General features: G+C 36.8%; 12 protein-coding genes across 14 annotated transcripts in view; 5 read left to right on the top strand and 7 right to left on the bottom strand.

Moving 5' to 3' along the window:
- LOC129564702 (voltage-gated potassium channel subunit beta-2-like) overlaps positions 1-2,150 on the bottom strand; it is a 43,759-nt gene extending 41,609 nt beyond the window's left edge. Inside the window, exon 1 of the mRNA XM_055438872.1 lies at positions 32-2,150. The gene's annotated coding sequence lies outside the window, so the exon portion shown is untranslated. The remainder of the gene's footprint in view (positions 1-31) is intronic.
- Positions 2,151-2,664: 514 nt separating this feature from the next.
- LOC129564712 (methylenetetrahydrofolate reductase (NADPH)) lies at positions 2,665-4,071 on the bottom strand. Its single transcript, XM_055438883.1, has 2 exons — positions 3,320-4,071; positions 2,665-3,225 (listed from the first exon to the last, which is right to left on the bottom strand). The coding sequence occupies exons 1-2, from the start codon at positions 3,732-3,734 to the stop codon at positions 2,681-2,683; spliced, it is 960 nt and encodes a 319-aa protein (XP_055294858.1). The 5' UTR covers positions 3,735-4,071; the 3' UTR covers positions 2,665-2,680.
- Positions 4,072-4,139: 68 nt separating this feature from the next.
- LOC129564721 (28S ribosomal protein S10, mitochondrial) lies at positions 4,140-5,262 on the top strand. Its single transcript, XM_055438892.1, has 3 exons — positions 4,140-4,283; positions 4,384-4,628; positions 4,708-5,262. The coding sequence occupies exons 1-3, from the start codon at positions 4,275-4,277 to the stop codon at positions 4,982-4,984; spliced, it is 531 nt and encodes a 176-aa protein (XP_055294867.1). The 5' UTR covers positions 4,140-4,274; the 3' UTR covers positions 4,985-5,262.
- Positions 5,263-5,400: 138 nt separating this feature from the next.
- Positions 5,401-8,376, top strand: LOC129564704 (serine/threonine-protein kinase pelle-like). The gene is made up of 4 exons (XM_055438875.1): positions 5,401-6,094; positions 6,756-6,865; positions 6,995-7,199; positions 7,260-8,376. The coding sequence occupies exons 1-4, from the start codon at positions 5,894-5,896 to the stop codon at positions 8,244-8,246; spliced, it is 1,503 nt and encodes a 500-aa protein (XP_055294850.1). The 5' UTR covers positions 5,401-5,893; the 3' UTR covers positions 8,247-8,376.
- Positions 6,959-12,688, bottom strand: LOC129564715 (thiamin pyrophosphokinase 1). Its single transcript, XM_055438886.1, has 4 exons — positions 12,290-12,688; positions 11,961-12,202; positions 11,630-11,891; positions 6,959-11,537 (listed from the first exon to the last, which is right to left on the bottom strand). The coding sequence occupies exons 1-4, from the start codon at positions 12,441-12,443 to the stop codon at positions 11,419-11,421; spliced, it is 777 nt and encodes a 258-aa protein (XP_055294861.1). The 5' UTR covers positions 12,444-12,688; the 3' UTR covers positions 6,959-11,418.
- On the top strand, positions 9,118-11,397 carry LOC129564706 (serine/threonine-protein kinase pelle-like). The gene is made up of 4 exons (XM_055438876.1): positions 9,118-9,712; positions 9,833-9,942; positions 10,014-10,188; positions 10,280-11,397. Exons 1-4 carry the CDS (start codon positions 9,497-9,499, stop codon positions 11,255-11,257), a joined length of 1,479 nt encoding a protein of 492 aa, XP_055294851.1. The 5' UTR covers positions 9,118-9,496; the 3' UTR covers positions 11,258-11,397.
- Positions 12,689-13,133: 445 nt separating the features above from the next.
- On the top strand, positions 13,134-18,195 carry LOC129564700 (ubiquitin-like modifier-activating enzyme ATG7). The gene is made up of 11 exons (XM_055438871.1): positions 13,134-13,365; positions 13,433-13,628; positions 13,769-14,133; positions 14,198-14,404; positions 14,473-14,617; positions 14,692-14,847; positions 14,972-15,160; positions 15,228-15,407; positions 17,269-17,559; positions 17,625-17,744; positions 17,824-18,195. The coding sequence occupies exons 1-11, from the start codon at positions 13,175-13,177 to the stop codon at positions 17,866-17,868; spliced, it is 2,085 nt and encodes a 694-aa protein (XP_055294846.1). The 5' UTR covers positions 13,134-13,174; the 3' UTR covers positions 17,869-18,195.
- Positions 15,180-17,151, bottom strand: LOC129564711 (galectin-6). The gene is made up of 6 exons (XM_055438882.1): positions 16,707-17,151; positions 16,446-16,627; positions 16,222-16,386; positions 16,058-16,141; positions 15,797-15,956; positions 15,180-15,731 (listed from the first exon to the last, which is right to left on the bottom strand). Exons 1-6 carry the CDS (start codon positions 16,793-16,795, stop codon positions 15,446-15,448), a joined length of 966 nt encoding a protein of 321 aa, XP_055294857.1. The 5' UTR covers positions 16,796-17,151; the 3' UTR covers positions 15,180-15,445.
- An 84-nt stretch (positions 18,196-18,279) lies between the features above and the next one.
- Positions 18,280-20,421, top strand: LOC129564703 (uncharacterized). The gene is made up of 4 exons (XM_055438874.1): positions 18,280-18,528; positions 18,647-19,047; positions 19,132-20,075; positions 20,146-20,421. Exons 1-4 carry the CDS (start codon positions 18,394-18,396, stop codon positions 20,295-20,297), a joined length of 1,632 nt encoding a protein of 543 aa, XP_055294849.1. The 5' UTR covers positions 18,280-18,393; the 3' UTR covers positions 20,298-20,421.
- LOC129564699 (A-kinase anchor protein 17A) lies at positions 20,373-24,293 on the bottom strand. Of its 3 annotated transcripts, none has more exons than XM_055438870.1 (9): positions 24,079-24,255; positions 23,384-23,569; positions 22,794-23,254; positions 22,471-22,728; positions 22,076-22,283; positions 21,609-21,951; positions 21,254-21,542; positions 21,079-21,176; positions 20,373-21,011 (listed from the first exon to the last, which is right to left on the bottom strand). In XM_055438870.1, the coding sequence occupies exons 2-9, from the start codon at positions 23,432-23,434 to the stop codon at positions 20,530-20,532; spliced, it is 2,190 nt and encodes a 729-aa protein (XP_055294845.1). In that variant the 5' UTR covers positions 23,435-23,569; positions 24,079-24,255; the 3' UTR covers positions 20,373-20,529. The 3 variants fall into 3 exon arrangements, with proteins under 3 accessions (XP_055294845.1, XP_055294844.1, XP_055294843.1); XM_055438869.1 differs by having other exon boundaries at positions 23,886-24,247; XM_055438868.1 differs by having other exon boundaries at positions 23,384-24,293.
- A 589-nt stretch (positions 24,294-24,882) lies between these two features.
- On the bottom strand, positions 24,883-26,610 carry LOC129564709 (quinone oxidoreductase-like protein 2 homolog). The gene is made up of 4 exons (XM_055438880.1): positions 26,244-26,610; positions 25,974-26,151; positions 25,459-25,891; positions 24,883-25,368 (listed from the first exon to the last, which is right to left on the bottom strand). Exons 1-4 carry the CDS (start codon positions 26,562-26,564, stop codon positions 24,969-24,971), a joined length of 1,332 nt encoding a protein of 443 aa, XP_055294855.1. The 5' UTR covers positions 26,565-26,610; the 3' UTR covers positions 24,883-24,968.
- A 95-nt stretch (positions 26,611-26,705) lies between these two features.
- Positions 26,706-27,591, bottom strand: LOC129564718 (probable pseudouridine-5'-phosphatase). The gene has a single exon (XM_055438888.1). It carries the CDS (start codon positions 27,589-27,591, stop codon positions 26,896-26,898), a length of 696 nt encoding a protein of 231 aa, XP_055294863.1. The 3' UTR covers positions 26,706-26,895.
- Between the last annotated feature and the right edge of the window lie 359 nt (positions 27,592-27,950).

Here is a 27,950-nt window from a genome sequence, read left to right as displayed (position 1 = left end):
AAATCGTATCAAAATATTATTGAGAATTTACCTGTGCTTTGACTCAAGTTAAATTGATTCTCTTTGCGAACACTTGGTTGTTCCGGATTTATCGTTGAACCGATTTTTCGCCACTCGATTTATTGTTCACAAACTTTGAAATATTGTTGCTAAACAAAGTGAATCTCCTGTATTTGTTTTCCCTTTGAATTCACTGTATACCGTCGATTTATCTTTGAAGCTGCGTTGTTGTGCTGAATATTTTGGATGAAAAACGTTCGTTGCTTAAATTCACTGATTCAAATGGATGCACGTTATTCGAATTTGTTCGACAAGTCAAACTTTCTATGCCGAGTTCAAGTTGTGTAACATTTGTATGTGTGGCCCGTGCATATGCGTCATTTATTTTATTATTTGGGTTATGTACACATATTATTTTTTTGGGTAGTTTGTGTTCTCTATTTTTTTTTCTTGGTTAAATGTTCTACAGCTTTCTCAGCCACTGAGTTATGTGTTATTTTAAACACGTCGTAAATTATTCAACGGCTTTCTCGGCTTCAGATCTCATCAGTGTGAAACGTTTAGTGCTACTGTTTGTCAACAATTTTCGGTTTTTCTCGTCTCAATTTTCCCGTTCGCTTTCATTCACACAACCACATACACCCGTGGACGTGTTGACGTGTGTGCAATGCCAATTTTTTTTTTGATAGAGATGGACCGCGAAAATGTAAAATTTGCATGGAAATTAATTTGGCTAATCCGTTAATTCGTTGCAATTTGATGACTGACAATGGAAACGGAAAGTATAATATCCCGGCTTGAAGATTGAGGCGATAAATCTATGGGCTTTTGTGTTGGTACGCTGTGTTCTATTCAAAATCATCCATTTGTGTGAGAAACAAATTTACACACGATAACTATCTGCTGGGGTTGTTTATATTTGTATCTCCATTCAATAAAATATGTGGTGGCCTATCCTAACATTTATCTCTGGGCGGCTATACCGAAATTTCGAAAATTAAACGGAAACGTATACACAAAGAGCATTAGTGGCTGAATGGAAAATCCAAAACCGTTTAGATTACATCAAGATATTACATAGGCACATTTTCGATTGTATGCTGTGTGTATATGATAAATGGCCATCTATCGTTGGTACAGTACGATTTAATTACTTTAAACACGAATTATGCATTAACACAGAATACGTATTTCATCTCAAAATGTCTAGCACGGTTTTCCCATTTTTCATCTGTTTTTATCACCAATACACCACTCGTCTCGCTTATGCGTTAACTCACTCGTTTGTGTGTCCTTTCAGTTGCGATGCTATATAGCGTAAATTATGCAATGCATTTTTATCTGTCCGTCTCAGCGGAGCGTCGAAAGAAGAAAAAAAATAAGCAAATTGTATGAATTTTTCTCAATTATACGTATGCCACAATCGTCGGGTGTGTACGAGAATTTTCTCAATGGATTTTTGCATGAAAAATCCGCCGAATCGCGCGCAAATTGAATGAGCGGAAAATTGCTTTGCCTTGCAAACATACAGTGCCAGAGCTAATTTAAATTTTCTCTCAATAATGTTGGCGCTTTATTTTTATAGTTCGTCATGAAAATGGTGTGTTCCCACGATTGAAAATTCCTTGTGTTATTCCGCCCCGTATATTTAGTGCACCCAAAGTGCATTTATCCAATTTACATTACATACAATTTTCTCTTTCTCTTTCTCTCGGCGCGCTCGTAAAGCTACCAATAAATCTCTAGATCCTTTTTCGCCGATAACAACAAAAGTGTATATTCCGTTCACGATTGACGACCACAATTTTATTTTTTTTTTTGCTGATTTAGTGCAAATGTGTGCTTCTTTTCAGTGTGAAGAAACGAATCGTTCTCAGAATATTAGGTGAGATTTAGAAATCGCGTATGAGATGAGCATCACAATGATATGTGTAGTGTGAATGCTCCTGTGTCGTGCTGAGCGCAAAAATTTCGTAGTATATAGTGAAGCGGAAGAACAATGCTCTCTTTCTCGCTTTGTGTGTATCAGTCTCCGCTTATACTCTAAACTCTGACTTCTTAACTGTGAATTGTATGAATCAATATGCACACAAATAAATGTCGACTGTGTATTAGCCTGTCTGCTGACGAACTGAATGCGAACTCATTGAAAATTTTCCCAGCATGGGAATATCCTCTGTGCCAGCCAGTTTTTTTTTTCTTTTATTTTATTTTTTCCTTCATTCCTTCCTCAAACGAAATATCGAAGTGAGCACGTTACGTGTATTTTTAGTTCATGTGCATTGGATGGGCAAGCATGCGCACCGCACATCAATTTGGATGGAGTCCAGCATTCCACACGCGTTCAACATTTTCTCAAGCAAACTACATTTGGTGATTTAGTGTGTATTGCGATGTCGAACGTGAGCAAATACCGAGCACACAACTTTTACACGCTCTCTGCCCCTCTCGAATCACTCTGTTCAAATATCGGGAATAATATGATATTGCCTCATGTTTTACGACATGCTTAACAAATTGTTGTAATTTGAAATGAAAACAGTTTTAGGTAGGCGCGCGCCAAGTGCTTCGCTCATTTTAGCGCCTTCGCACATACATACATACACACAAGACATTCATACACTCTGACGATACAAAAATACCAATAGAACGGGTATGTCTCTATTAAATATTAATCATTTCATTTATTTGCAAAATCACATTTCCGTACAACCTCGAAGATATGCTCGTATTTATTTAGTGTGAAAAACTGTATGCCAAAGATCGGATACTCGTCGAATGTAAACAATTGTGTCAATAGGTTAACCGCATTTTCAATGGCATAGGCTGTGAAACGTTGTCTATCGTCCTTGTAGCGTTCGTACATTTCCATTTGGTCGTGTGGCACATCAACTTTTGATATATTACACATTTTATGAAGTTCGGCATATGAAGAAGGTACATAAATACCGGGGATGATGGGCACCGTAATGCCGATAGCACGACACGACCGTACAAATTCCGCCAAATGGTCAAACGAGAAACAAGTGTTTGTTATTATGAAATTGGCACCAGCATCAACTTTCTCCTTAAGCCGCTGTAAATCATCGGCTCGACTCTCGGCCAATCTATGAACTTCGGGATAACCGGCTACTCCAACTGTTGCATCCGTACTCATTTCCCGAATTGCTCGCACCAAATCGATGGCATACGTCCAAGGTTGGCTTTCATTGGAATGACTCGAATCTTTTTTTTTCAATTATAAAACAACAACAAAAATGTTTTTATTACTTCGGATAGGAGCTTTATAATTATCGGTGTGTTTGTGTCTATTACTTACCGCCTTTTATTGCCAAGATATTTGTGAACCCAACGTCAAGAAATTCACGCAACTTTTCCCGTTGTAGTTGGTAACAGGTCAAGTGCATAAGCACGGGTGAACATTTCTCCGCTAACTTGCCAAGCTGAACAGCCGGTGCCATGGAAAATGAGCCATATTTTAAATTGTGATCAAAGAGCCAGGTAACTGCAGTAAATAATGGTTGCACAGCAAATTTATTGTAATTCAATGCCTCTCCACTTGATGCTGGCGAGATTTCGATGCCGAAGAATCGTTTTTGATTCTTGATTTTGTTGCGAATCAATTCGTCTAAAGTTTTAGCGGAAGTTTCGCTCTCCGGATTATTTTCTACACTTGGAGGTATTAAAGTGAACGAAGCACTCGGTTGGTTTAAATCAATAGAAAACTCGTGCATTTTCGCAAGAAACCGCAAGTAATTTCAAGTAACTGACAAAGTAAATATTTCCACAGAACTTTATATTATGCGGTATCGTTTGATTTGATAGTTTGGAACATATGATTCCTGATAAAGGTTTGTTATCAGCAATTCTTGTCTCTATAAAGTATTGACAGAAATTGTGATGCTATGACAGAAACAAGTATCAATGTGGCTGTCAATTAGATTTTTATTGAAAACCACCAAAAAATAAACGATATCATGAAATCGTCACGTTCTATTCATCGAATAAAAGAAATATCATTTCATATGCAACTGATTCAAATCAAAAGCAACATTCAGATTGCAGTAATTTTCACTTGGGAGTGAAAAGTACGCACTTGAAAGCTACTTTGTTATATTTCGATTGTTTGACATATGAAAGATGACAGTGGTTGGTTCATGTTCCGTCCACCAGAGTTTCGCTGCAAATCGAACCTCAAAATTTCTTTACCACATTATAATAACAAACCTTTTTTTACAAAATTTTATTACAAATTTAGAAAATTGAAATAAAATATGCTGCGTGTGAGTTCATTTGCTTAACGTCCGTCCATTAGATTATATCCCTAAACTCGATTCACTGATATTCTTGTATTTAATGCATTTATTTCATTTCATTATGCAGCAATTTATATCGCGATTGTCGGTAGTTCGACCGAATGTTGCATATGCAGTGCCATCAACCCAATTCTACAGTGTGCAAACGAGTTCTGAGGTCAAAGCCGAAAATACAGCCACCGATGGAGAAGATGATAAATTGTATAAAAGACTCGAAATTGAATTGAGGGGCCATGATAAAATGGTTCTTAACAGCTATGTGAAGTTTGCAGTATCAGCGGCTAAACATTTGAGCATTGATGTCGGCAAAAGGTACTGATCAACGATTTCAAATCGATAACAGTTTTCAGTTCAACATCTAAAAAAAACTTCTTTTTTTTTCATTTTACAGCTGGACACCACGATTGCCCTACAATAAAGAACGATACACAATACTAAAATCGGCGTTCGTTCACAAAAAGCATCGAGTTCAATACGAAGTCCGTACATATTTTCATTTCATAGACTTACATCGGCTGACCGGTTCCACATTATCAACCTATTTGGAATATATCGAACGAAATTTGCCCGAAGGTGTTGCACTCAAAGCAACCAAAGTCGAATTGCTAGCATTGCCAGAACATTTGAAACAGCCACTGCAAGCGGTCGAGAATGAACAAACCAAATAAATTGCAATGCAAAATGAATGGGTTTTTTTTTGTTAAATAGTTCAATAAAAAAAGATTAAATTTAGATCGAATGGATGCTGATATTTGTTTTAAAATTGAAACATTTTTCATTTTGTCTGCGGTTTGGAAAAAAATCGGAATTACCGAAGAAGATGGTATAGAAATCTGATTATGTCACAAGATTTAGGGATTTCTATCATTGTCCATTCGTTCATACTTCCTTCCATTAAAAACCCTTCTCTGCGAACTATCTGATTATCGTTCTTCGAACCATTAAAGTACAAATTAATATATTTTCTTATGAATTTTGTTCAAACGTGTTCCAGTCTTTTTATTACGAATACGTAAAATATCATATGTGATTTGTTGGTGTGTAAGTAGCCGTCGTGCGTATGTGTACATAATAATTAAGAGAATAAATGTCATGGCGCTGTCGATCAACACAGTATTGGTCGGTCTTTGTTGTTTTCGGTGTTCGATCACTAGTTCTGTGCTGTGTATCACAGTTGACACTCGTTATTTCGTTGCTGGTGAATCAATAACATGACATGGGAATGTCAACATAAAATTTAATCGCAAAAAGTACACACAAGACACAATACAAGGAATAGATATCGTATAAGAGGTACATATACTAGGCAATATAAAGGAAGTCAAATTAAGTCAATTCGGCGATCATTCTTCAAATAAATACCCGCAATAAACCATATAGTTGAGAGTAGCGGTGAAATTATGAATGTTAATTTGGACGTTGTTTGTTGTTGAATCAAATTTCATCGACGAATTAACAAGCGATGAACGTTGTGGTTTTAATATCCAGTTCTGTAGAATTCTTACTCATAGTTCGGATAATTTAAAAAAATTTGTTGTACGTGTATGAATTTTTAAGTAAGTGTGGCCAAAAAAAAAATGAGCGCAGAAACATTGCCGTCAAATTCGAGCAGTGATCGAGGTGAATCACAATCAGGCACAGAAGAAGCAATGGACGTGAGTGCATATGTACGTGCTCTTCCAGAGGATGAGCGCATCAATCTGTGCTATCATCTTGACCAGAACAATGCGTGGGAAAAAGTAGCGCGACAAATGGGATACACATTAAACGATATAATGGTGAGTTTATAATACCATATTTGTATTGTGCGCATATAGGAAAATGTGATGCGGTCAATTGACCACATGATAAAAGCCATGCAGATATATTGCATTTCATCGTTGTACAGCAAAATTTGCACTGTGATATCTCTCTGTAAATGGACTATATTCTTCAAAATGTACTTTACTTCGCATTGGTGATTTCATATTTCTTAAAACGTTTGGATTTTATTAGCCAGGAATGACCATACGTTTTTCATCCATACTTCGTTTTTGAAGGAAATTCCAAACATTTCGATTACACAATAACAATGCGATAAGTTTTTCTGCACATTTCGATAAGCCCACTTATAAAATAATTTCAATTATGGAATATAGAATTGAATTCGATGTCGAAATAAGTAATTGACGTGTAGTAGTTAAAATAAATATAACTAGTTTCTCTATAAAGAAATAGGATATTGATAATAATTTGGCATGTGATAAAAGTGGCTTCATCGATTACATTTTTAATTTTTCCGCCTTTCTTCGAAACCGGTTCCATCTTTTTAGATTGCGTTGCTGAGTGTGTTGTTTATAAATATAATATAATATAATATATAAATATACAAAACGATGAATCACATACATGGCAAAATCGGTTAATAACCCACAATAATTTATTCGAATGTTTATACAGGAAATCATGAAAATGGCTCAGGATAAACACATCTCACCAGCCGAGCAACTATTATCAGTATGGGGTGATGCAAATCATACCGTCACCGAATTGTTTATGATTTTACGCAGGTAAATTTGAATAAATGCATCGAAAATAACTTTCGAAAAATCTCAACATCAAAACTATTTTCCATTCAGTCGATAATAAAAAACGAATGAAACTCAATTATTAAAACAAATTTATTTTATATTTTTCAGTATCGATCAACATTCCGCTATGGATTGCTTAAAAAAATTTGTTGACGAAAGGTATCATCGACTTATTTCGGACGAGTTACCAGATTTGAATGCATTACTTGGCAGAATATCTGGACAAACTAAAATCAATAACAACGCAACGTCGAGGAAGATTTCAAATGGATCGGATATGAGTGAAACCGCAAGTGAAAGTGAATTGAACACGGTAAGAATAAATACAACTGACAAATTCTTAAGCATTTGCTAAAAAAAAGCGCTCTTTCAGGAATCCATTGAAGAGTCCAGCAAAATAGTCGGACATTGCACTAAGAAAATCGAAGATCTGGTCAGTCGAATACCAACAATTTTGTATTCCGATTTGGCTTTGGCCACGGGATTCTGGAGCAAAGAGAATATATTGGGTCGTGGTGGATTTGGAACCGTGTTCAAGGGACGATGGAAGTATACGGATGTTGCCATAAAGAAAATCGAATACAAAAGTGACGATATGAAGAAGAATGCAAAGGTTCAAATGCAGCAAAGCTTAAACGAATTGCGATATTTGAATTCGTGTCGACACGACAATATTTTACCACTCTATGGATACAGCGTGGATGGCCCAGAACCGTGTCTAGTTTATCAATTCATGGCAGGTGGTTCAGTGGAGCGAAGATTATATGTGAAAACGGCTGGTCATTTGTCATTTACTCAACGAAAGAGGATTGCTTTGGGAACGGCACGTGGCCTCCAATACCTACACACATATCTGAACGGAAAACCACTGATACATGGTGACATAAAACCAGCAAATATCTTGCTCGATCCTTGTTGCATGCCGAGAATCGGTGATTTTGGATTGGTAAGAGAAGGATCCGACGAACTAATGGCAGTATCCAGTGTTTATGGAACGAGACCGTATTTGCCAATGGAATTTTTGGCCAATCGTATATTTTCCACTAAAATTGATACATTCAGCTACGGAGTGGTTATATTCGAATTATTCACCGCACTGAAAGCGTATGACACGAATCGTGGAGCAGATAAAGCATTCTTAGCCAAATTTATGTGGCTTAAATGCCAGAACAATGAACAAATGGCACCTCTCATCGATGAAACACTGGATCCAGCCACAGTGTCTATGCCACTGTATGAAACACTCATGAAAATCGGACTGGTGTGCACGCATGAAAATGCTGCGAATAGACCCGAAATGGTTGAAGTACTTAATGTTCTCGAAAAAATGATAGACAAGGACGAGAGGATTAATTACTAGTATTTTTATGTATCAACTATAAATGCCTTAATTCCAAATATGGAATGTGATTTTATTCCAAATGTTCAAGAATTCATTCCACTGTATCCTTTCGGACTTAACAAAAAAATAAACAACGTTTATATTCAAATCCGTTTTTTTTCTTCTCATTTTAAAAACGTATTGCTTATATGATGTGTGATTGGTAAATTTTACAGCTGCATTTGTCTTCCGTTTACCTTCACAGTGCGCAAAGAGCATCGTGCTCAATATGAAATCCGATAATACTTTCATTCCTTCGGAGCTTCGGATGGCCGGTTTCACATTATCGACCCTTTTGGAATACATCAAACGAAATTTTCCCTTAAGATGGTGTACTCAAAGCAACCAAAGACGCTATCATTTGAAACAACTACCACCAGCAATCCAAATCGAACAAATCAAATAAATTGCAATGCAAAATGAATGATTTTTTTTGTTAAGTAATATTCATTTGAAAATAAACTGGTTATATTGCTGTTGATATGCGACATGGAACCAGTTGGAATTACCACAATGAGTAAAGTCATAAATCATACGAAAATCGTTCATTATCTTTAAAACTTCGGTTATTTTTTCCATACTTTCTTCAAATAAAACACTCTCCTTGCAAACTACCTGATTATCATTCTGCGAATTACCTAAACATCATTTGAGTAGATTACTACGGATTTGTTTTGTTTTGTTTAAACAATTTCCAGTCTTTATTTACGCATACGTACCATATATATGTATACAATATGCTACAGTATATTGTGTGTTGGTGTGTAAGTAGCTGTGCGTGTGTATGCATAAGAATTAGCTATGTAAATGTAATGGCGCTGTTGATCAACACAGTATTAGTGGTTGTTGTTTTCGGTGTTCGATCATTAGTTCTGTGCTGAGCATTACAGTTGTCACTTGTTATTTCATTGCTGGTGAATCAATAACATGACATGAAAGTGTCATCGTAAAATTTGTTAGCAAGAAGTGCAACATTACGGCAAATATCGTGGATGAGTGTATTTAGTGATCATTCTTTAAGTTTCGAAACCAAAGATAAACCATATTATTGGGAATAGAAATAAAATTATAAAGTGAATTTGGTCGTTGCTTTCTTGAATCAAATTGATGAATTAATAAGCGATGAACGTTGTGGTTTTAGTATCCAGTTCTGTAGTATTCTTTATCAATTGGTTCGAATAAATTGAATCATTCGTGATACGTGTGTATTTTTAAGTGAATTAAAAAAAATGAGTGCTGGAACAGCGCCGTCAAGCTCGAGCAGTGGTCGAAGTGGTTCACAATCTAACCCCAGATCAATAGACGGAAGTGGGTATATTTATACGCTCCTACAGGACGAACGCAATGGAGTGTGCTATTATCTTGAACAAAACAGTCAAAACGAAGAACGGGCGATGTGGGAAAAAGCAGCAGAAAAAATGGGATACGCATTAACCGATATAATTGTGAGTTCATTGTATCATATTTTACCAAGATTTAATGTGACTGATTACTGCGAAATTCGCTCTCTGACATAGATTATGACAAAAATTAGATTCCAATCTTTTTCGCCTTTCTTAATTTAGAAAATTAAAAAAATGGCCCAAGATAAAAGTGTCTCACCAGCGGAGCAACTGTTAAGAGTTTGGAGCGATTTAAATCATACCAACACCGAATTGTTCATGGTTTTGTATAGGTATGGTAGCATTGATTTTCTATGGAATATTTCCAAAAAAAAAAATTCACTTCTCATTTTGTTCATTACAGTCTCAAACTATTCGAAGCGATGGAATGTTTAAAAAACCGTGTTGATGTTAGCTATCATCGGCTGATTCCGAAGAAAGTACTTAAAGAAACTAAACCGAATGACACGATATCAACGGAGAAGATTTTAAATGGACCAGAAATGAGCCGAACTTCAAATGAAAGTGAATTCAATTCGGTAAGACGAAATAAAAATAACATTTTTAGATGTTACATAACACAGCACTTTATTTTAAAAAAAAATATATTCGCATTATCTCTCTGTCCAGACTTCCATGGAAACGTCGAGTAAAATCACCGTAGATCGAAACGAAATCAAAGAGGTGGCTAATCAAATACCGAAGATTTTGTATAATGAATTGTCTGAGGCAACAAACAAATGGAGCAAAGAGAATATATTGGGTCGTGGTGGATTTGGAACTGTGTTCAAGGGACGATGGAAGTATACGGATGTTGCCATAAAGAAAATCGAATACAAGAGTGGCGATATGAAGAAGAATGCAAAGGTTCAAATGCAGCAAAGCTTAAACGAGTTGCGATATTTGAATTCGTGTCGACACGACAATATTTTACCACTCTATGGATACAGCGTGGATGGCCCAGAACCGTGTCTAGTTTATCAATTCATGGCAGGTGGTTCAGTTGAGCGGAGATTACATGCGAAAACAACACCCGAACCTCTAACATTTATTGAACGAATGAAAATTGCTTTGGGAACGGCGCGTGGCCTTCAGTATCTCCACACGTATCGGGGAAAGAAAGAACCACTGATACACGGAGACATAAAACCTGCAAATATTTTGCTTGATTCGAGTTGTGTACCGAGAATTGGCGATTTCGGATTGGTGAGAGAAGGATCCGACGAATTGATGGAAGTATCCAGTGTTTATGGAACGAGACCGTATTTACCAGTAGAATTTTTGGCCAATCGTATATTTTCCACTAAAATCGACACATTCAGCTATGGAGTGGTTATATTCGAATTATTCACCGCACTGAAAGCGCATGACAAAACCCGTGGAGCAAATGTAACACTTTTATCAAAATACATTTGGTTCAAATCCAGAAACAATGAACCAATGGCACCTCTCATCGATAAGTCGATGGATCCAGCCACAGTGTCTGTTCCGTTGTATGATGCACTTATGAAAATCGGACTTGCATGCACGAATGAAAATAATGGGGAAAGACCTGAAATGGTTGCGGTACTAAATACGCTGGAAGAACTTATGGATAAATATCAATAAATCAAACACATTCCCATTTACTTTTTAACCGACTCCATTCCAAGAACAAAATTCAATTTTATTCAAAATGTTTGCGAAATCATTCCACTGCACCCTTTTTAGAAGTATCAAAAATAAACAACGTTTATATTACATTTCAATTTTTTGTCATTTAAAACTGATCAATTTTTACAGCTGCCCATTGTCCATAACAGATGGTTATCACAGTGAATTGTGACAGTTGAGCTTGTGTATGTGTTTGATGTGCTAATGAGTTGACCGAAGCAAACGGTACCATTTGCTGTGGGAGAAAAAAAAACATTTCATTGAAGTGTTATCATTTGAAAGAAATCGTTCAAATTATTCATAAATTGTGCATAAATATAAACATACTCATATCATATTTAAGGCCCGTCGTTGTCACGCCGGCGCTTCCATTCATCGGAATATATCCGCACCATATTTGCTGCGAGACATATTGCTGGGGAACTTTGATTTCATGTTGCCCTGGGCACAACAGCCAAGCAAGTGTGTCATGGCTCTTTAAATAAATATTTGTATCCTGTGGTAATGGTCGTTTGAAGAGTGTGTTTATCTGAGACAACAATTGATCTAATCGACCGCCAAAGTCAGTCATTATCAATACGTTTTGAATCTGTACTCGAGAAAAGGAATAAAAGACACTTAAAATCAAAATACTCATCGATGACGACAAAGAAAATACCTGCTTTGATTGAAGATAAGGCCGTATAACAATAAGCGATTTCGTACAATCGGTTTCATTTTGATCGGGTGTACGAATTCGTTGGCAATTCAATGTGTCCAATCGTCGCAATGATTCGTAGGTGACCGAATCCATGTCGCCCGTTAAAAAATGCGGCGATGCCATACATTCCTCAAATTTATTATCCGCGACAAATTTAAGCCAGTGATTTGCACCGCCGTCGACCAACACACGCAATTCAGCTGCAAAGTGAATTCAAAGGGAAACAGCCAAATTTGATTATTAAGCAAATCAAAAAATGTCTGTACAAAAGAAATAATGCCAAATACCATGATTCCATAAACGTTGGAAGTCGATTGGCGCGCCCTGAATCGGACGATTCAAAACAATCAAAACGTACGGCAGCTCCGATTGCTCGATGGATAAAATGCTCGTTGCATCCCACCTTTTCACTTGATCCATTTCAAATGAACGTTCACACATAAACTGTTGACACTGAATTCATTGGAAGCGATGACTGTGATTTCTTTAAATTTGATTTTAAAACCGATTTTCACATGTTAATCGGCATGTATTACAATGTTTTCTTTGCCAATGTTAAATTTTCAATGAGATAACGCGCATGTGGTTTGCTTCAAGTATACATAACACTGCTATCACTATTTCTATTATTTGAAACGTCATTTCTGCATGCACAGTGATGTTTCTTCACATTGACACTCTCTTATTCGGAATCCACGTCACGGACTTGATTTTAATAATTATTCAAAATGGATTGGAGAAGCGTTGATAGATCTAAATTCTCGTTTAGTGAAAGTGACTGAATTTAAGAAAATCAAAGTAAAACAAATACCGACAAAAGTCTATCATTTAAATCTGACACATGCTTCACCGTGTATATGTGCGTGTATCAACAAAATTCACACTAATACATGCGCGTGACAACTGTCAAAGACACCAAATATTAATGTCATACATTAGATGTATATTATACTCAGAACGAGACAATAACAAAAACAACGAAGCTATTTTGCGAGCAAAATCAATACGCACAGTCGCGACATTTGTCTGTTCTGTGTATCACCATATGAACATAGATAAGCCAGTGGCAAAAGAAAATTGGAATGAAACATTAGCGAAAAAATCAGCGGCTCTTTGTAATCAAGTGAAATTATTTCGCAACATATTTGAAAGTGTATTGTGGTTGTTGCATCATGACCGAGGCAAAAATCTTCCAGTTCCAGCCATTTAGCTCATTTGTAAGCTCAACATTTTGGCACAAATTGGCCGAATTGAAAATCGATGTGGATCGATTGAATGACGACCGCAAACCAATCAATGGTTTTTACACAAACTCCGATGTGATACACTGTTCACTTGAAACCGATGCCACTTCATTCAATCGGTTTGTTTGTTAATTTTATTGGAACAATGATGAGGTAAATCAATTGACATGACATTTTCTTTGGTAGGGAATTCGAATCGCGATCGAATAAGTATCAGAGTCACGGTGCAATTGTTAACAAGAACAAGATTGAGGATTTCAAATCGTGTGATAAACTCGAATTGGTCAAAGAAGAAGGTAAATTAATATGGGAAGATATCACGAGTGGAGCCTGTTTGGAGAAACCAAGTCTTCTGTCCAGATTTTTCATATTCGCATTTGGAGTAAGTTGCAATTTTATATTCACAATACGACCTGTTGTATACAAACACGGAAAAAAGGTCGTATTGTAAAAGATAAAAATATATTTTTATCTTTTCCCCTCATTAAATTCATTCCGTTTCACACTTCATCTCAATTCCAGGATTTGAAAGCATTCAATTACTATTACCATTTTGCATACCCATGCCCATCGACGCCAATTTTCGAAAAAACTGATGACTCAAAAATCATCACCGATGTGTTAAATCCATCCCAATTGGAAGCCTTAACCAAAGTCTATTTCCCATTGTCCAGCGAGCAACGTTCATTTTTCATCATCACCAAGAACGATGCCGACGAATTCAATTATATTAAACTTTCCGATAAAATTAGCGCAACGAATAAAAGCGAAAATTTTGCCGATGCAAATTTGGATGAGATCTATTTTTGTTTTTCGGATCCGTGCCCAACGGTTGAATACGCTGGCTGGCCGTTACGGTTATTCCTAGTTATGCTAACGCATTTATGGTGTGTATTCTTTCAATACTATTCGTTATGCCAGAAGATAATAAAAATAACCGTATCATTTCAGTCCGAATCTAAGAGAAAAGACGATAAAAATACTTTCGATGCGCGTAAAAAAGTCGGTATCGCTTGAGACAAGCGTTTTGTTTACAATAAAACTGCCACCAGATGATGTTGACATTCACAATGTTAAATGGATTGGCTGGGAGCCAAATGACCAAGGGAAATACATACCGCGTTGTGCGTCACTCGCAAATAGCATGGATCCACAAAAGTAATACACAGAATAACAAATGATTTTATAATTTATTTATGGCTCGGCATTTTCATTATTTTCAACAGGTTGGCAGAAAGTGGTGTTTACTTAAATCTTAAGCTAATGAAATGGCGTCTATTGCCCAGTCTCGATTTGGATAAAATATCCAAGGTTAAATGCTTAATCTTTGGTGCCGGTACTCTCGGATGCTCAGTGGCCAGAAATTTGATGGTAATTCACAACATATTTCGCCCAACTTACAAGTAAAGGAAGATGGTGTTGATGGAAATTCTCTTATTATATAGGCTTGGGGTTTACAACACATCAGTTTTCTCGATAGTGGTCATGTGTCATTTTCGAATCCAGTGCGACAGAGCTTATTCACTTACAATGATGCATCAAAGAAAAAGGAGAAAGCCAAAACGGCAGCCGCCCGTCTAAAAGAAATCCATCCAGGAATTGTAAGTGTATTTTTTGCTTTCTTAACGAGTCTTCAAAACTATAGTTTCTAGTAAAAGATCACCTAAGAGCAAATCTAGAATTAGCAATGTTCTATGAGTTTATATACGTCATTTTGATTCTCAGGCTGCAACCGGTTACAATATTCACATCCCAATGCCGGGCTTTACAGTTGGTGAATCGCTTAAAAAGCAAGCAACTGAATCCCTGAAAACCATTGAAGAGCTTATCGAAAGTCATGATGTCATCTTTCTGCTAACCGATTCACGTGAGAGTCGTTGGTTACCAACAATGCTGGCCGCAGCTCATGACAAGGTTCGACTATTAAAAGGCATTTCTTTTTCTTTATTCGAGATTAACTAAAGGTGTTATTTATTTTTAGATCGTCATAAATGCAGCATTGGGTTTTGATAGTTATTTGGTTATGCGACATGGCTGTAATCCATCGGCGAATGAAGATGCAGCAGATGGATCGACTAGTTCAGTTATTGATGGATTAAAATGCATACCGGGCAACAAATTGGGATGTTATTTCTGCAACGATATTACTGCCCCAGGTGATGTAAGTATGCCTCTGGATGTATGAATAAATCGTTGAATTTAGTATATATCTGCATCGGGATTAGAGTATTCTTCGAATCCTTCGCATTCCATTGAATCCATTTCTAAATGATCCACCGAAGTGATTTCCATGTACATTCCGAACGACGTTCCCATCTTGAAACCGTTCAATTTTTCGATTCCATGCTCGGATCGATGTACAAATGACGAAAAATACGCACCATCCACGGCAAATCGAAACTCTTTTGGTGTCATTGCAATAGCCAGTTTAAATTGTTGTTCTAATGCAAATGGAAACTCTCCAAATCGCTCTTCTATTCCATACCTAAGAAATGAACCGGTCATTAATAATTTGCCTAGATAGTATGACGCGGCAATGGATTCACTTACACATTATTTTCATTCATGGAAGTTCGTACGACAACGAAATGAGGATCAAATCTTACGCTAAAGTGGAGTGCTTGTCGCTTTGATGCGGCTTCAGTGAACTTGATGAGAAACCATCCTTTTGGATTTCCATATGGAATGCCAGTTATAACTATCACATGACCTGAATTTGTGTGGAGTAAAAGATTTTTCTATTTAAGAAGTTTTTTTTTCTTCTATGTATTCAGTTAAAAAAAAAGAGTTGAATATGGCTTGAAAAATTACCGCATTTAAATGGTTTGGGCACATCATTGCTGAAAATATTTCTAGCATCGTCAAATTGAACGGGCGGATGGGGTGATGGAAATACTATAATGATGCATCAAAGAAAAATCAAATGATGCTGGGTTTGAGATAGAAGAAAAAAAAAGAAATTAATTTTAGGTTACCTGAACGATGATCGACTTGTGTGACAAACTGTAAATCATACTTCAACTGAACCGTTCGTATTGATTCAGCTGGCAAGCGATAATTGTATGTACAAAATGGTCGATTGTTGACAGCGATATGGAACTGCTGATCTCCGATTAAAATGTAAAATTTGAATATTTCGCCTAAAAGTGTTCATTTCAATTAGTTGCTGGCATTTATTAAGTTAGATTGCACAATTTACCCGATACAATTGGATTTAATGTGTCTTCTTTAGATTCATATATGTTTTCTTCGTGTTCTCTAACACCCCATTCACCATTGATTCGACTGTTTCGAAAGATTACATTCTCATGGAAATTTACTGACAAATTTAATACAATATTATCAACTTTATGTTTGCCACTCCTCAAATTCAAATCCAATCTGTGGCCAAAAGATGAAAATCATCATGAATAATACACAAGTACGAAACAAATGATTTATTTACACGAATTCATTTTACCTGGTTGCAGCGTCCGTTGTTTTTCCCACCAAAACAAGTATTTGACCTGGTTCCACTCGTGTTATATTCCCAATATATTGTGTCAACATTTTTTTTTCAAATACCTTCAAACACTACAGAAAATACAAGACCAACAATTCGTATATTACATCAGCGAAAACTTTTCTAAAATCTTTGAGTCGACAACAATTCGATTTTCATTCTTATCACATAACTTTTGAATGACAGCACATAGATTATGACAATTGCAACCATTCGTACTTGTTTTATTGATAAGCCGTACGAAATTGGTCGTGCCACATTCGAGAGAGGAAAAAAAATGGAAATAAATTCCAGTTTTGCTGTCAAACAGCGAGCAATTGTTTTGAAATGTGTGTTTATCCCCACCACTCAGCATGCAACTGAGTTTATCATGCGTCATGTACCGACTACGCTATTCAACTGCGAGTAGGTGTGCATTGAATGTAAAGCTGAGAACGTGAATTGCGATAGAAATGTAGAGAAATTCAATTTTAACTGTTGTTTTGTTTTTTTTTTTTTTTATATTTCTTCGTGTGCATAGTCAATGAAAGATCGCACATTAGATCAGCAATGTACGGTAACTCGACCAGCTGTATCGAATATCGCAGGCGGTTTGGCGGTTGAATTGCTCATTTCGTTAATACAACACCCGCAACGGTCAATGAGCCCGGCATACATTTCAATCAACAATCATGACGTGCACACACAAATCAAATCGATCCCAGAAGGTTTACTCGGCATTATACCGCATTCAATTCGTGGCTCACTCAGCAATTTCGAACACATTCATCCCGCAACCGAACGGTTTGTACAATGCGTTGCATGCTCTAAGGTAAGGACTTTTTTTTAATGCTTGGGAAAAATGTTTGAATTCACATGAAAATATGAAATTTACAGAAAATCCTCGATGAATACCGCAATCGAGGCCATGAATTCCTGTTTCAAGTCTTTGAATCATCGAAATGCCTTGAAGAATTATCCGGCATATCGGAAATGCTTAACGCACAACACGAAGAGGTGAAGAAATCTTTTTTTAGGTTTTCTTTCTTTTGAATCGTTAGTGGAAAAAATTAATTGTTAATATTCATTTTTTCAGATTTTGGAATTCGACGAAAGCTCAGACTTTGAAATATCCGAATGAACATGAGAGGCTATAGCAAAATTTATTCAAATATTATACATGTTTTGGTATATTCCCAATGGTTAATTCCAAAGATCGTCTTGTGAAATTTATCGTCTAATTTGAATAAGAGACTCCAACGTTGTTAAACATATTTATTGTTTGATTAATAAAATGTTTTTTTTTTTTTAATTTTTCATGAAAACTAATTCATTTTCTTCTTCAAATTTTCATGGATTATATAAATCCTTGTATCTGCCTTTATTGCAACTATACCGATTATTCGTCAATTTATGTTTCAAAATTCAATTATTAAATCCAAAATAAATGCTTGTAAGACGATTCAAATCATCATTTTGTTTCATTCTCATAGTTTTGAATTTACAAGTAGGGCGCTCAACTTTGAATTTAAACAAATGTCAAATGTTTGACACACCAATGGGTATGTTCCACATGAATTGTTGATCATATGATACCCGAAAGTAAAATATATTCAGTACTAGTAAAAAAACGTAGAAGAATACATAAAGTGCTGAAATTGCGATAATGTACCACACTTCATACGATACAGAAAAGAGGCAGTGGAATGGTGTAAAAACAAATCCAAGCTTCAATTCTCAAACATCATTGGGAAGTGTTATTTTGAATACGCTTCTGGAAAATGGGCTTAAAGTTGCTCAGGTGAGTGAATGCTTTGGAACGTTAACGATTCAAATAAATCGGAATTAAAACGGGTAGATAAGTCAATAAATAATAAATCAAATTTCAAAATTATTGCATTGTCAATCATTTTATATAGGTCTGTGCGATTACGGGTGCTAAAACAACGTTCAATGAATTGCACACGTTGTCGATTTGTGCGGCGAAAAAGTTGCAAAGCCTTGGCTACAAGAAAGGTGATGTTATTTTGCTTTTTACAAATAATAGCGCGGATGTTCAACCTCTAGTATTTGCTGCTTTGAGCTTAGGATGTCCAATACTAGCAGAGGTAACAGTACATGGAGCTGCCGAGATTTGTCGCACATTAACATCTATAAGGCCGAAGATTGTAATTTGTGACGACAAATTCTATCCAATGTTAAAAGAATGTATGATCAGCATGAAAATTATACCCGATTTCTTCATTTTTGGTAATCAACCGGCTGACACACGCCCTATCAAGTATTTATTTGAAAATTTTGACGATGAACTTCATTTTGTGTAAGTAAGATATGCTAGATGACATTCGATAAAAGTTTAATTGACCGAGACAAAAACAAACACTCTTTGTTTACACATTCACAGTCCAGCTAAAATAAATGCCATTGATGATGTTGCATTCATGGTTTGTACGTCTGGGAGTACTGGAAATGCAAAGGGAGTTCCACTCACACATGCGAATGTCCTGAATAGAATGAGTAAAATGTCGTTTATGACACCCGATGATGTGATGATAGGATTCACTTCAGTCGACGCAATTTCTGGCATCAGATATTTAATCAGTGGAACACTGAATGGCTCAACACGAATTGTCAACCAGGGCAAGTTTACGGTGGAACGACTTTTCGAGCTCGTTGAAAAATTTAAAATAACTTTCACTTCGTCGACGATGTTTTGTGTTCATCAAATGCTTAATCATCCAAAAATTGAAACAGCCAACTTGTCCAGTATGAAAATTTTCCGTGCTGGTGGTGCAACGATGTCTTATAAAGATATACAGAAGTTGAATCAGTACTTGCCAAACGGAAAATTTGCGCACAGTCTAGGAATGACTGAAATGGCTGGAGTTGTATCAATCAATCTGCTTCATGCAAACAACAATTGTGTCGGCCAGCTCGTTGACGATTTGGAGGCGAAGATTGTGGATGATCAAGGAGAGCGGCTGGGCGTAAATGAAATTGGCGAACTTTGTTTGAGGGATCCATTTCTGTTTAAAGGCTATTTGGGCGATGATGAAAGTACGAGCAAATGCTTCGATAGCGAGGGTTTTTTCAAAACAGGAGACCTAGCTCGATTCGATGAGAATAACGATTTATTTATTATTGATCGGAAGAAGGAGCAATTTAAATGTCTGAGCTATCACGTGATCCCGGCCGAAATACAAGAGTTCCTGAACCAAATCGACGGTGTGTATGATTCATGTGTGGTACCAATCCCAGATCCAAACTATGATTCATTGCCGGCTGCGGTGTTAATAAAAGCGGATAATTCAACTTGCACTGAGGAATCCATTGAAGACGCTGTAGCGAGTAAGATCGATTAAATTGCATCATTTGATTCGAAAAGTGGAATAAATATTTGAATTTCAAACATTTTCAGATAATTTTGCCGATCACAAACAACTCCGAGGAGGCGTGTATTTTGTTGACTCATTTCCAAAAACCAATACTGGAAAACTTGCGCGGCGTTCAGTCATTGAAATGGCACAAAAATTGTATAATGAGAGTAAAAAAAAGGCACAACAAAACTAACTTGACATTCAGCCTAATTTAGTGGTGACAATCTTTTGAATATTCTAGAACAAATATTTTAAAAAGCAGTTTGTGTTGTTTTCCAAATAAATTTCTTCTATTTTTTTCTCGTTATTTACAAAAAGAATCGTTTTGTTCTTTAAATCAAAGTAGAATTTGGAAAAAAAGCAAATGTCAAAATCGAATCCATTGCTTTTCATATCCTTAAGGAACATTGAATTTGTGATTGAATTCAATCCCATTCTTTTTCGGGTGTAACACTTTGTGCTTTGCGTTTTGGCGATTGAAAAGCGGAGCTATCGATTGATTTCGATCTGGATCGGGATTTTGATTGTTTCCGAGGTGGCGATGGGGATCGTTTGGCAGGCGGTGTTGTTTGTGATTTTTCACGCTCGGATGCCTTTTTGGGTGGAGATGGAGTTCGTGTTGCCTGTCGCTTTTTTCTCTCCGAATTCGATGCAGATTTGTCACGTTTCGATGATGAATTTTTATCGCGTGAGTGTGAACGGCGAGTTTCCTTCGAACGATGACGACTACGCGATGAACGACTGTGCTTGTGTGGACGCGAGTGACTGTTAGACCGTCTGAATGCATTGGATGATGATGATGATGATGATGAATGCGATCGTCTTAGCGTTGAGGCTAATTTCTTTGATTTATGTTCTGCTTGCAATTTGGTGCGGCTTCGGCTGCGGCTGCGACTTCCGCTGCGACCTGAAAATAACGACCAAAATTTTAAAATTAAGTCGTACTCAATCTCAGACCGATTAAGTCTACTTACTCTTCCGGCTACGGCGGTTTCGTGAATATGATCGACTTCGACTTCGAGAACGCGATGAATACGAACGACTCCGGCTTCTACTTCTATCGGAACCAGATCTGAAATTTTATTTAGTCATATGAATATTAGATGTACTTGTACTCTCTTGCAGTAGTCACAGAAAAATAGACACTACCTTTTACGATGTCTGCGTTTGTGATCATACCATTCGTCGTCCTTTCTGCGCTCATCGTGGCCATAATGATTGGCACGGCCTCTATAGACGCGTCTGCCTCTGGAACGTGGGAATCTCCCACGATAGCCACCTCGTCCAATTTCTCCATAATTGTTATACGGCACAGTGCCTGGATACATTGGTGGAAAGAATGGAGCAGGATATGGATACATGCCCATCCATTGTCCGGTCTCCGGATGATACACGGGATATGCTCCCATTCCGGGTATCAACGGTCCTGGTTTTTCATCTAAAATTCGAAACAAAAATTTAACATTCCCCAATTGTGAACGAATCGACCGTGTGTAACTCTTACCATTTGCCTCTTCATCCAGAGAAGCATCCGATTCGTTGTTCTTCTTTCGCTTTTTCTTGGTTGACGGTTTATCACTCAAAATACTCTCATTCGAACTAATTGAATTTACGCTGGGCGAACGTTCTTTCGAACCACGATCCAACACGATACCCGATTTGTATTTTTTCAATCGACTTTTCTGCCTTTCCAACTCTTGCTCTGACACTGACTTCACTTTGCTGATCAATTTATTACGCAGATCAAACGTTTTCAATTTATGCGAAGACGACGAATTATGCTTGTCTCTTGAACCGCTTTCATCGCGTTCCTTCTTGATTTTTGCTTTGAGAGTTTGATGTTTCAGCTGCAAATGACAAAGTGAGTTTTTGGATTAGTTAGCATGTCAAACATTTTTTGGTTCATTCAAGCTGAGAAGCAATTAGCTCAGAATTGTTCACTACAATACCATAAGGAATACAAATGCTCACCTTAATCCGATCGAAAAGTGCTTCTAGCACACGAATGCTCTCCAACTTACGTTGGGCAATGAGCAATTTCTTCTCCTCCGATCGAATCTTTGAATTCAATTGATGTTGCTCTTGTTCACGTATCTTTTTCAAATGTTTCTCTTTTCGTTTTTCTTCACGCTGTCGCTGCTTTTCGTACTCTTCTATTTTTTGTTGTTCCACTTTTTGCCTGTATAAACAAATTATCGCTATCTCTTGAAACGGAAACTTAAGTCAATGACTACAATATCGAGTACGCTAAAAATGAACCGCAGCCATTGTGGCGATAGTAATCAACACACATGCAATCATGTGTATTAAATACTATTTGTTTTTTTTTCTGCATAAAATGAAAAGAAACCCTTTTAAAATCAAACCTTTCATTTTCCTTCCGTTGTTCCTCTTCCTCGGCTTTGCGGCGTTCCTCTTCACGTTTCTCGTTTTCCTTCATGATCAATCGGTCTCGAATGATTTGACGACGTTTGATGTTTGTCTCGGTAAGATGTTTAGTTGTATCAAAATCAACAGCAATATTAATTGCCAGATTTTTGTCGCCATCTTTGCGCAATAGCTTCATGCCACGTAACGCATCCATCGTTCGAACAAAGCCAATGTACTCCGAAAATTGCACATATCTACAATCAATGGAACGATTAGGTTGAATATGGGATTTGAATTGTTTTTTTTTCAATGATCGTACCCTTCAAAATACAGCTCTTGATCGAAGCTGAATGTCTTCATTCCGGTCATGTGAGATTTCATGTCTTTGCGATACGGATCGCAAATGGGAATGTCAACAACGCGCACCGATCCGAATTTCTCGAATATTCGCTTGAATATACTCTCACTGGGTTTGACATCGTCTTCGTTTTCCATGTGCCGTGGGCAAAACCAGCGAATCGGTAGATTCGAAATGTGAATGGTATCTGGGCGCTCACCACATTTTTTTTCGTCCATGTTCCGGGCATCACGAAAATATGAGTCCCAATCATGGCGTTTTGGGAAATTGTCTTTGGGTTCGGAGGCGCGAATTCGTGCTGGCTCCGAAAAACCATTCAGCTTAATCGTATTTCCATCCAGTCTGGTTAGAACTGGTTTCATACGCGCCCTATCCTCTAGTTCAGCGTCCAAACGTGTCAATTCAAGTGTGCTCTTTGTGACCTGGATGCCAGAATATACATTTTCATTAGTTTTATTCACGATTGTGATTATGTGTTAGTTTCTCACTCATGTATGAATGCTGTCACTGATCTTCAGAAGAAGATGGACGCATGTGTATGCGTTTTTTACCTTAAGCACCGAGAATTTATCGGGTGAAATAATGTTGCGTAGATTCTCCATTACGTCCCAATTGGATATGCTTTTGCCAGTGACAGTGGCAGGCAGCTGCACTGATATAACCAATTTTGCATAAGGCTTGAGATACAAGCTGTGCGGTAAATACAATGGTACACAATCCGAAACATTTTGCACCGTCTGTATATTCATCGTCGTTGTTTTGTTGTTGTTGTTGTTTTTATTATTACAGCGATATCATGTGTTTGATTTTAAATTTTTTTCGTTCAATTCCAACATAAATTGATAAAATTGGTTTGTGTGCGTGTTTCAGTTGGCGTTTTGATTCAATTAAATTTTGTGATTCAAAAGAAATGGGGGCATTAATCAAAATGGAGTGAGTGAATGAAATAAAATGAAAGAAAGGGTGGCGAATGTATTAATGAAATTTGACACAATCGAATAATATAGTCAACAAATTAAAAACTTGACATTCTAAAAAAAATTAAAAAAATACCCTAATTAAACCTAAAAATAGCTGTGTCGTTGAGAGTCGTAATTGAGAATATTGAGAGTTTTGGCAAACCAATTTCCCTAACAAGATTACAAATGTCGGCTGCAAAAGCTATTGTTTGCAAACGCCCCAAGACATATGCAATGAATGGGTCAACAAAAATCGAATAGTTTATTTAAAAAAAAAAAACACAGACGTTAATAGCTTGCTCTTATCCTAAACACATCGAATCACTAAAATCAAATAAAACCCAATTCGCAACTTTCTACTGAAAACACTCTGAAATTTAATTGAACAAATGGAAACAAAACGAAATTTGTTTCAACACTTTGAGAATCCAATTGTAGTCTAATGACTTTTTGGTCTCTCGCTTAAATGAATGGCGCTAGGTTGTTTGACATTTCTCAATCTGCTAGTACATTCAGCAATTCAGCTGGGATACGTTCAAAGTGTCAAGCATACACAGTGTGGGAGAAACAAACAGTTTGAATGAATGTAGCAATATTCGTTTGGTTTTTCAAAAAATAATATAAAACATTTTGGTCAAAAATTATTTAATTTATTAAAACATAGGCAAAAACCAAAGATTGACATCAGAAATTAAAGAAATAGGAATTCGGATCAAATTCCAAAGAAAAAAGTAGTAATTTTGATGCCGAATATATCCGCTTGAAAGTCTTCTGACGATTCTTGGGCTTCTTTTCTTCTTCAATTGGTACAATTTTATAAGATCGGTCATTAGGGTGACGTATTTTATCAATTTAAGATACAAAAAGCTTATTTAAAATTTTTGATGTCTTGTAAGTACCTTTCCGATTTTTTATAAAATTAGATACATCCCTTCAGGCGATTTGATTGCCAACAAAAGTAATTAAAATTTTGACAAGTCTGGCGTTTATTTTTTTATCTTTACATCAAAGGAAAAACGACTCTGCACAGGAATGACGTCAACCTTCAAAGATAGAACAATCTTCAAAGACCATCGAGACAACATAATATGGGCTTTTGATGTGGTTTATTTATTCAAAAATATCCATGACTTTCAACATTCTTTACTTCTAATCTTAATAACAACAATTACAGCCTTTAAGCGATTTGTTTCCCTTCAAGCGATGCTTTTTTCCGTCGTGTATCGATGAGTACTTTACCCAAACACTTTTTCAAATTCACAAATTGAATCGCCTTATTAACCTCACGTAGATTCCATACTTGGCTAACGAATGGGTTAATTTTTTCAGTAGCATGTAATTCGAATGCTTGATTGACGATTTGTTCGTAAAATTCGGGCTCTGTCGTTTGATATTTTGTAATGTCAACCTTTTTCACACGTTCAGTCCAGTCAATATTTTCTGGTTCTTCAATCTCTTCGAGTGTTGGCTTTTTCTTTTTCGACTTTTTGCCCGTGTCCTTTTTGAAATACGGCGCTTCAAATGTTTCCGGTGAGAAGAATGGATCTTCGGTCAGAATGTATCCGTTTGGAGAAATACTGCCGAAATGTGAATAAAAATATTATTTAATTTCGAGAGATGTGAAGCAGCACATGAGAAAACAAAATATTGATTGAAATTCCACTTACAAATCGGCGATAACATGTAATATTTTGGAGTCATACGTGTCAAAAACGGCTTTGAATTGCTTCGATGCGAGTGTGTTCTTGAAGTAATTGTACACTTTAGTGAGACCAACATTGCAATTGATGGCCTTGTGCGCTGATTCGTCTCGAACTAGGGCATCGATTGATGCACTTGCAAACACAACATAAACATTTGCCTTCAAAATATTATGTGCAATATCAATAGCAGCCAAACCATCGCCACCGGGCCCTGCGAAAATGACAACATCATCACCTTCCTTGATCGGAGCATATTTGGTGAATGCCAGCAATGAATTGGAATAGCCTTGAATAATTGTTGCAGCGTCTTTCTGTGATAGACGTGGATCGACATGAATACACTCCGTTTCTGGTACAAAACATTGATGTGATAGTCCACCTCCTACATGTTTTAATCCTATGGAAATTTGTCAAGTTCAAGAAGCCGCCTTTAGTTTACATGGAACATAACCTCAACTCAATGTTTTGTGTCAATTTACCTAAAACGGCTACTTTATCGCCTATCTGAAATTGGCGTTTGCAATTCGGACCAACTTCCAAAATTTCGCCACTAAATTCACTTCCGGGTATAAATGGCAGCGTCACTGTATTGATATCTTGATAAATACACTTTACATCAATACCATTCACTGCGCAATAGTCGACACCAACACGAACCTACGAAATCAAAATGATTCAATCAAAAAAATGCATTATAAATTATTGATGAAAAGAAATCGATTATCGATTATCGATTGTTTGCACAATACCATGCCATCGGCTGCTGTGTCCGGTAGAACCAATGTTTCGACGGTTAAATTCTGCTTTTTCGGATGCAAAACAGCGGCTTTGAATTGATCGGATTCATTAAAGCTGGGTAATTCCGTGGAAAAGTTTGAACAACAACTTGCTATCGATGGTTTCACATATTTTTCCAATAAACTAAATGTATTTCGATAAAGATTCAATCTGGAGTACTGCAACCGTAGTGAGTGCATTTTGAGCCAATTGTTTACTCTTCTCTGACTTATGTTATTACTAAGAGTGTTGTTTGACAGATACCAGACGATAACAGACGTCAAATCGCCCATTAAACATCTGTTATGTACATACAATTTTCTGTGTATTTGCGGAAGTTGTAAAGTTTTTGACTAATCAAAAGTGCTATGGTGATGATAGAGATGATAGTGATGAAAAAAAAACATACACACATATTGAAATGCGTTTGGAAGTGTCTACGTCAATAAAATAATTTTCTTTATTTATTCCACTCTTAGGTACAATAGATTTTTTTTGGGGATGTGATTTGTTAAATTCATACAATTCTCCTAATTACCCGTACTTAAATCCGACTACTGAAGGATTTATATACAAATGGCAATATCAAAAATTATGGTCACAATTTTTGTCTACTTATCTAAACTAATCGAATGCTGGTAGCCCAAATAATTCTGGTTTGAATTCTTCTAATGTATTTACAACGAGTGTTGCTTGTGCTCGCATTTCTGCTGTAACATAATCTTCTGGCACCATGACGACTGGACAACCAGCGGCCAAAGCAGCTTTCACCCCATTTGGAGCATCTTCAAATACCAAACACTTGCTTGGGTCGGGTTTGTCCTTGAAACGACTGGCGGCTACAATAAAAATATCTGGTGCTGGTTTCCCATGTTTTACTTCAACATCACTTGACCCATACACTTTATGATCGAAGAGTTCGAATAGCTTTGTGTGTCGAACTGTTTTCAAGTCGTACATTTCCTTGCTGGAACTGGTGGCCAATGCCATCGGAACTTTGTGCGATGCAAGATGACGCAACAAACGTTCAACGCCAGGCAAAATTTCTGCAGTTGGCATCAAATTCAGTGCGAGTTGTCGCTGCCTCTTGGTATAATCTTCGGGTGAAACTGATAGATTAAACCGTTTTACAATGGCATTTGCCACTTCCAAGCTTTGACCACCCATCAAGGTCACTTTAAAATCACCCGTATAGGCCTCCTTGCAACCTTGCTCTTCAAGAATTTGTTGCGTGATTTTCGTATAGATATGTTCGGTATTCAATAGCAATCCGTCCATGTCGAATAGACAATGAGTGACTTTAGCAAAACCTTCTGGCATTTTTTCAGGAATTTTCACACACAATTTTCAATGAAAGAAATTCTTTAGCAAAAATTGTTCCCCGATTTCACAAGATATGATTGGATATTGTCAATGGCAACGAAACTCACAACGCTTTGGTTAACCTTCGATTTTGCACTAACTCGTTAGATACGACAAGTGGAAAATTTTGTTCTCTCCTGTTTTGGCTCAATGTCGCTGAGCTAAATGTTGTGCTCCACACAACAGCTGAACTGAACTGCAAATGAATAAAACCGGATCTCATTCATAAACATATAGGCAGCTTCAAGCGTTCTTACGCTCTCCGTCTCTCTTGCGTTGCTTTTACTCTCTGCCCTTCGTTCTTTCTCTCTCATTCC

Source organism: Sitodiplosis mosellana, unplaced genomic scaffold (assembly GCF_009176505.1).
Source record: "Sitodiplosis mosellana isolate CC-2019 unplaced genomic scaffold, AAFC_SMos_1.0 Smas_scaffold_1, whole genome shotgun sequence".
NCBI classification, from domain to species: Eukaryota; Metazoa; Arthropoda; class Insecta; order Diptera; family Cecidomyiidae; genus Sitodiplosis; species Sitodiplosis mosellana.
Note: the sequence above shows the minus strand (reverse complement) of the source record. Positions and strands in the feature narration are given on the sequence as shown.

Coding starts and splice junctions, on each gene's coding strand:
- LOC129564718 (XM_055438888.1), bottom strand. CDS start 27,591: ATGCCAGAAGGTTTTGCTAAAGTCACTCATTGTCTATTCGACATGGAC.
- LOC129564699 (XM_055438868.1), bottom strand. CDS start 23,581: ATGAATATACAGACGGTGCAAAATGTTTCGGATTGTGTACCATTGTAT. Junction 22,729..22,793: donor CAAGAGCTGTATTTTGAAGG/GTACGATCATTG, acceptor CATTGATTGTAG/ATATGTGCAATTTTCGGAGT. Junction 22,284..22,470: donor CAACGGAAGGAAAATGAAAG/GTTTGATTTTAA, acceptor TTGTTTATACAG/GCAAAAAGTGGAACAACAAA.
- LOC129564709 (XM_055438880.1), bottom strand. CDS start 26,564: ATGGGCGATTTGACGTCTGTTATCGTCTGGTATCTGTCAAACAACACT. Junction 25,892..25,973: donor CGATAAAGTAGCCGTTTTAG/GTAAATTGACAC, acceptor AAATTTCCATAG/GATTAAAACATGTAGGAGGT. Junction 25,369..25,458: donor TTACATGTTATCGCCGATTT/GTAAGTGGAATT, acceptor ACATTTCGGCAG/TATTTCTCCAAACGGATACA.
- LOC129564700 (XM_055438871.1), top strand. CDS start 13,175: ATGACCGAGGCAAAAATCTTCCAGTTCCAGCCATTTAGCTCATTTGTA. Junction 14,405..14,472: donor AATAGCATGGATCCACAAAA/GTAATACACAGA, acceptor TATTTTCAACAG/GTTGGCAGAAAGTGGTGTTT. Junction 15,161..15,227: donor TGGCCGCAGCTCATGACAAG/GTTCGACTATTA, acceptor ATTTATTTTTAG/ATCGTCATAAATGCAGCATT.
- LOC129564711 (XM_055438882.1), bottom strand. CDS start 16,795: ATGTTGACACAATATATTGGGAATATAACACGAGTGGAACCAGGTCAA. Junction 16,628..16,706: donor ACAACGGACGCTGCAACCAG/GTAAAATGAATT, acceptor TTTTGGCCACAG/ATTGGATTTGAATTTGAGGA. Junction 15,732..15,796: donor TCCATGAATGAAAATAATGT/GTAAGTGAATCC, acceptor TTCATTTCTTAG/GTATGGAATAGAAGAGCGAT.
- LOC129564712 (XM_055438883.1), bottom strand. CDS start 3,734: ATGCACGAGTTTTCTATTGATTTAAACCAACCGAGTGCTTCGTTCACT. Junction 3,226..3,319: donor TATCTTGGCAATAAAAGGCG/GTAAGTAATAGA, acceptor TGAAAAAAAAAG/ATTCGAGTCATTCCAATGAA.
- LOC129564706 (XM_055438876.1), top strand. CDS start 9,497: ATGAGTGCTGGAACAGCGCCGTCAAGCTCGAGCAGTGGTCGAAGTGGT. Junction 9,713..9,832: donor ACGCATTAACCGATATAATT/GTGAGTTCATTG, acceptor TTCTTAATTTAG/AAAATTAAAAAAATGGCCCA. Junction 10,189..10,279: donor ATGAAAGTGAATTCAATTCG/GTAAGACGAAAT, acceptor CTCTCTGTCCAG/ACTTCCATGGAAACGTCGAG.
- LOC129564703 (XM_055438874.1), top strand. CDS start 18,394: ATGTACCACACTTCATACGATACAGAAAAGAGGCAGTGGAATGGTGTA. Junction 19,048..19,131: donor GACGATGAACTTCATTTTGT/GTAAGTAAGATA, acceptor ACACATTCACAG/TCCAGCTAAAATAAATGCCA. Junction 20,076..20,145: donor CATTGAAGACGCTGTAGCGA/GTAAGATCGATT, acceptor AAACATTTTCAG/ATAATTTTGCCGATCACAAA.
- LOC129564715 (XM_055438886.1), bottom strand. CDS start 12,443: ATGTGTGAACGTTCATTTGAAATGGATCAAGTGAAAAGGTGGGATGCA. Junction 12,203..12,289: donor CCAACGTTTATGGAATCATG/GTATTTGGCATT, acceptor TTCACTTTGCAG/CTGAATTGCGTGTGTTGGTC. Junction 11,538..11,629: donor GGGCCTTAAATATGATATGA/GTATGTTTATAT, acceptor TTTCTCCCACAG/CAAATGGTACCGTTTGCTTC.
- LOC129564721 (XM_055438892.1), top strand. Junction 4,629..4,707: donor AGCATTGATGTCGGCAAAAG/GTACTGATCAAC, acceptor TTCATTTTACAG/CTGGACACCACGATTGCCCT.
- LOC129564704 (XM_055438875.1), top strand. CDS start 5,894: ATGAGCGCAGAAACATTGCCGTCAAATTCGAGCAGTGATCGAGGTGAA. Junction 6,866..6,994: donor TTGTTTATGATTTTACGCAG/GTAAATTTGAAT, acceptor TATATTTTTCAG/TATCGATCAACATTCCGCTA. Junction 7,200..7,259: donor GTGAAAGTGAATTGAACACG/GTAAGAATAAAT, acceptor GCGCTCTTTCAG/GAATCCATTGAAGAGTCCAG.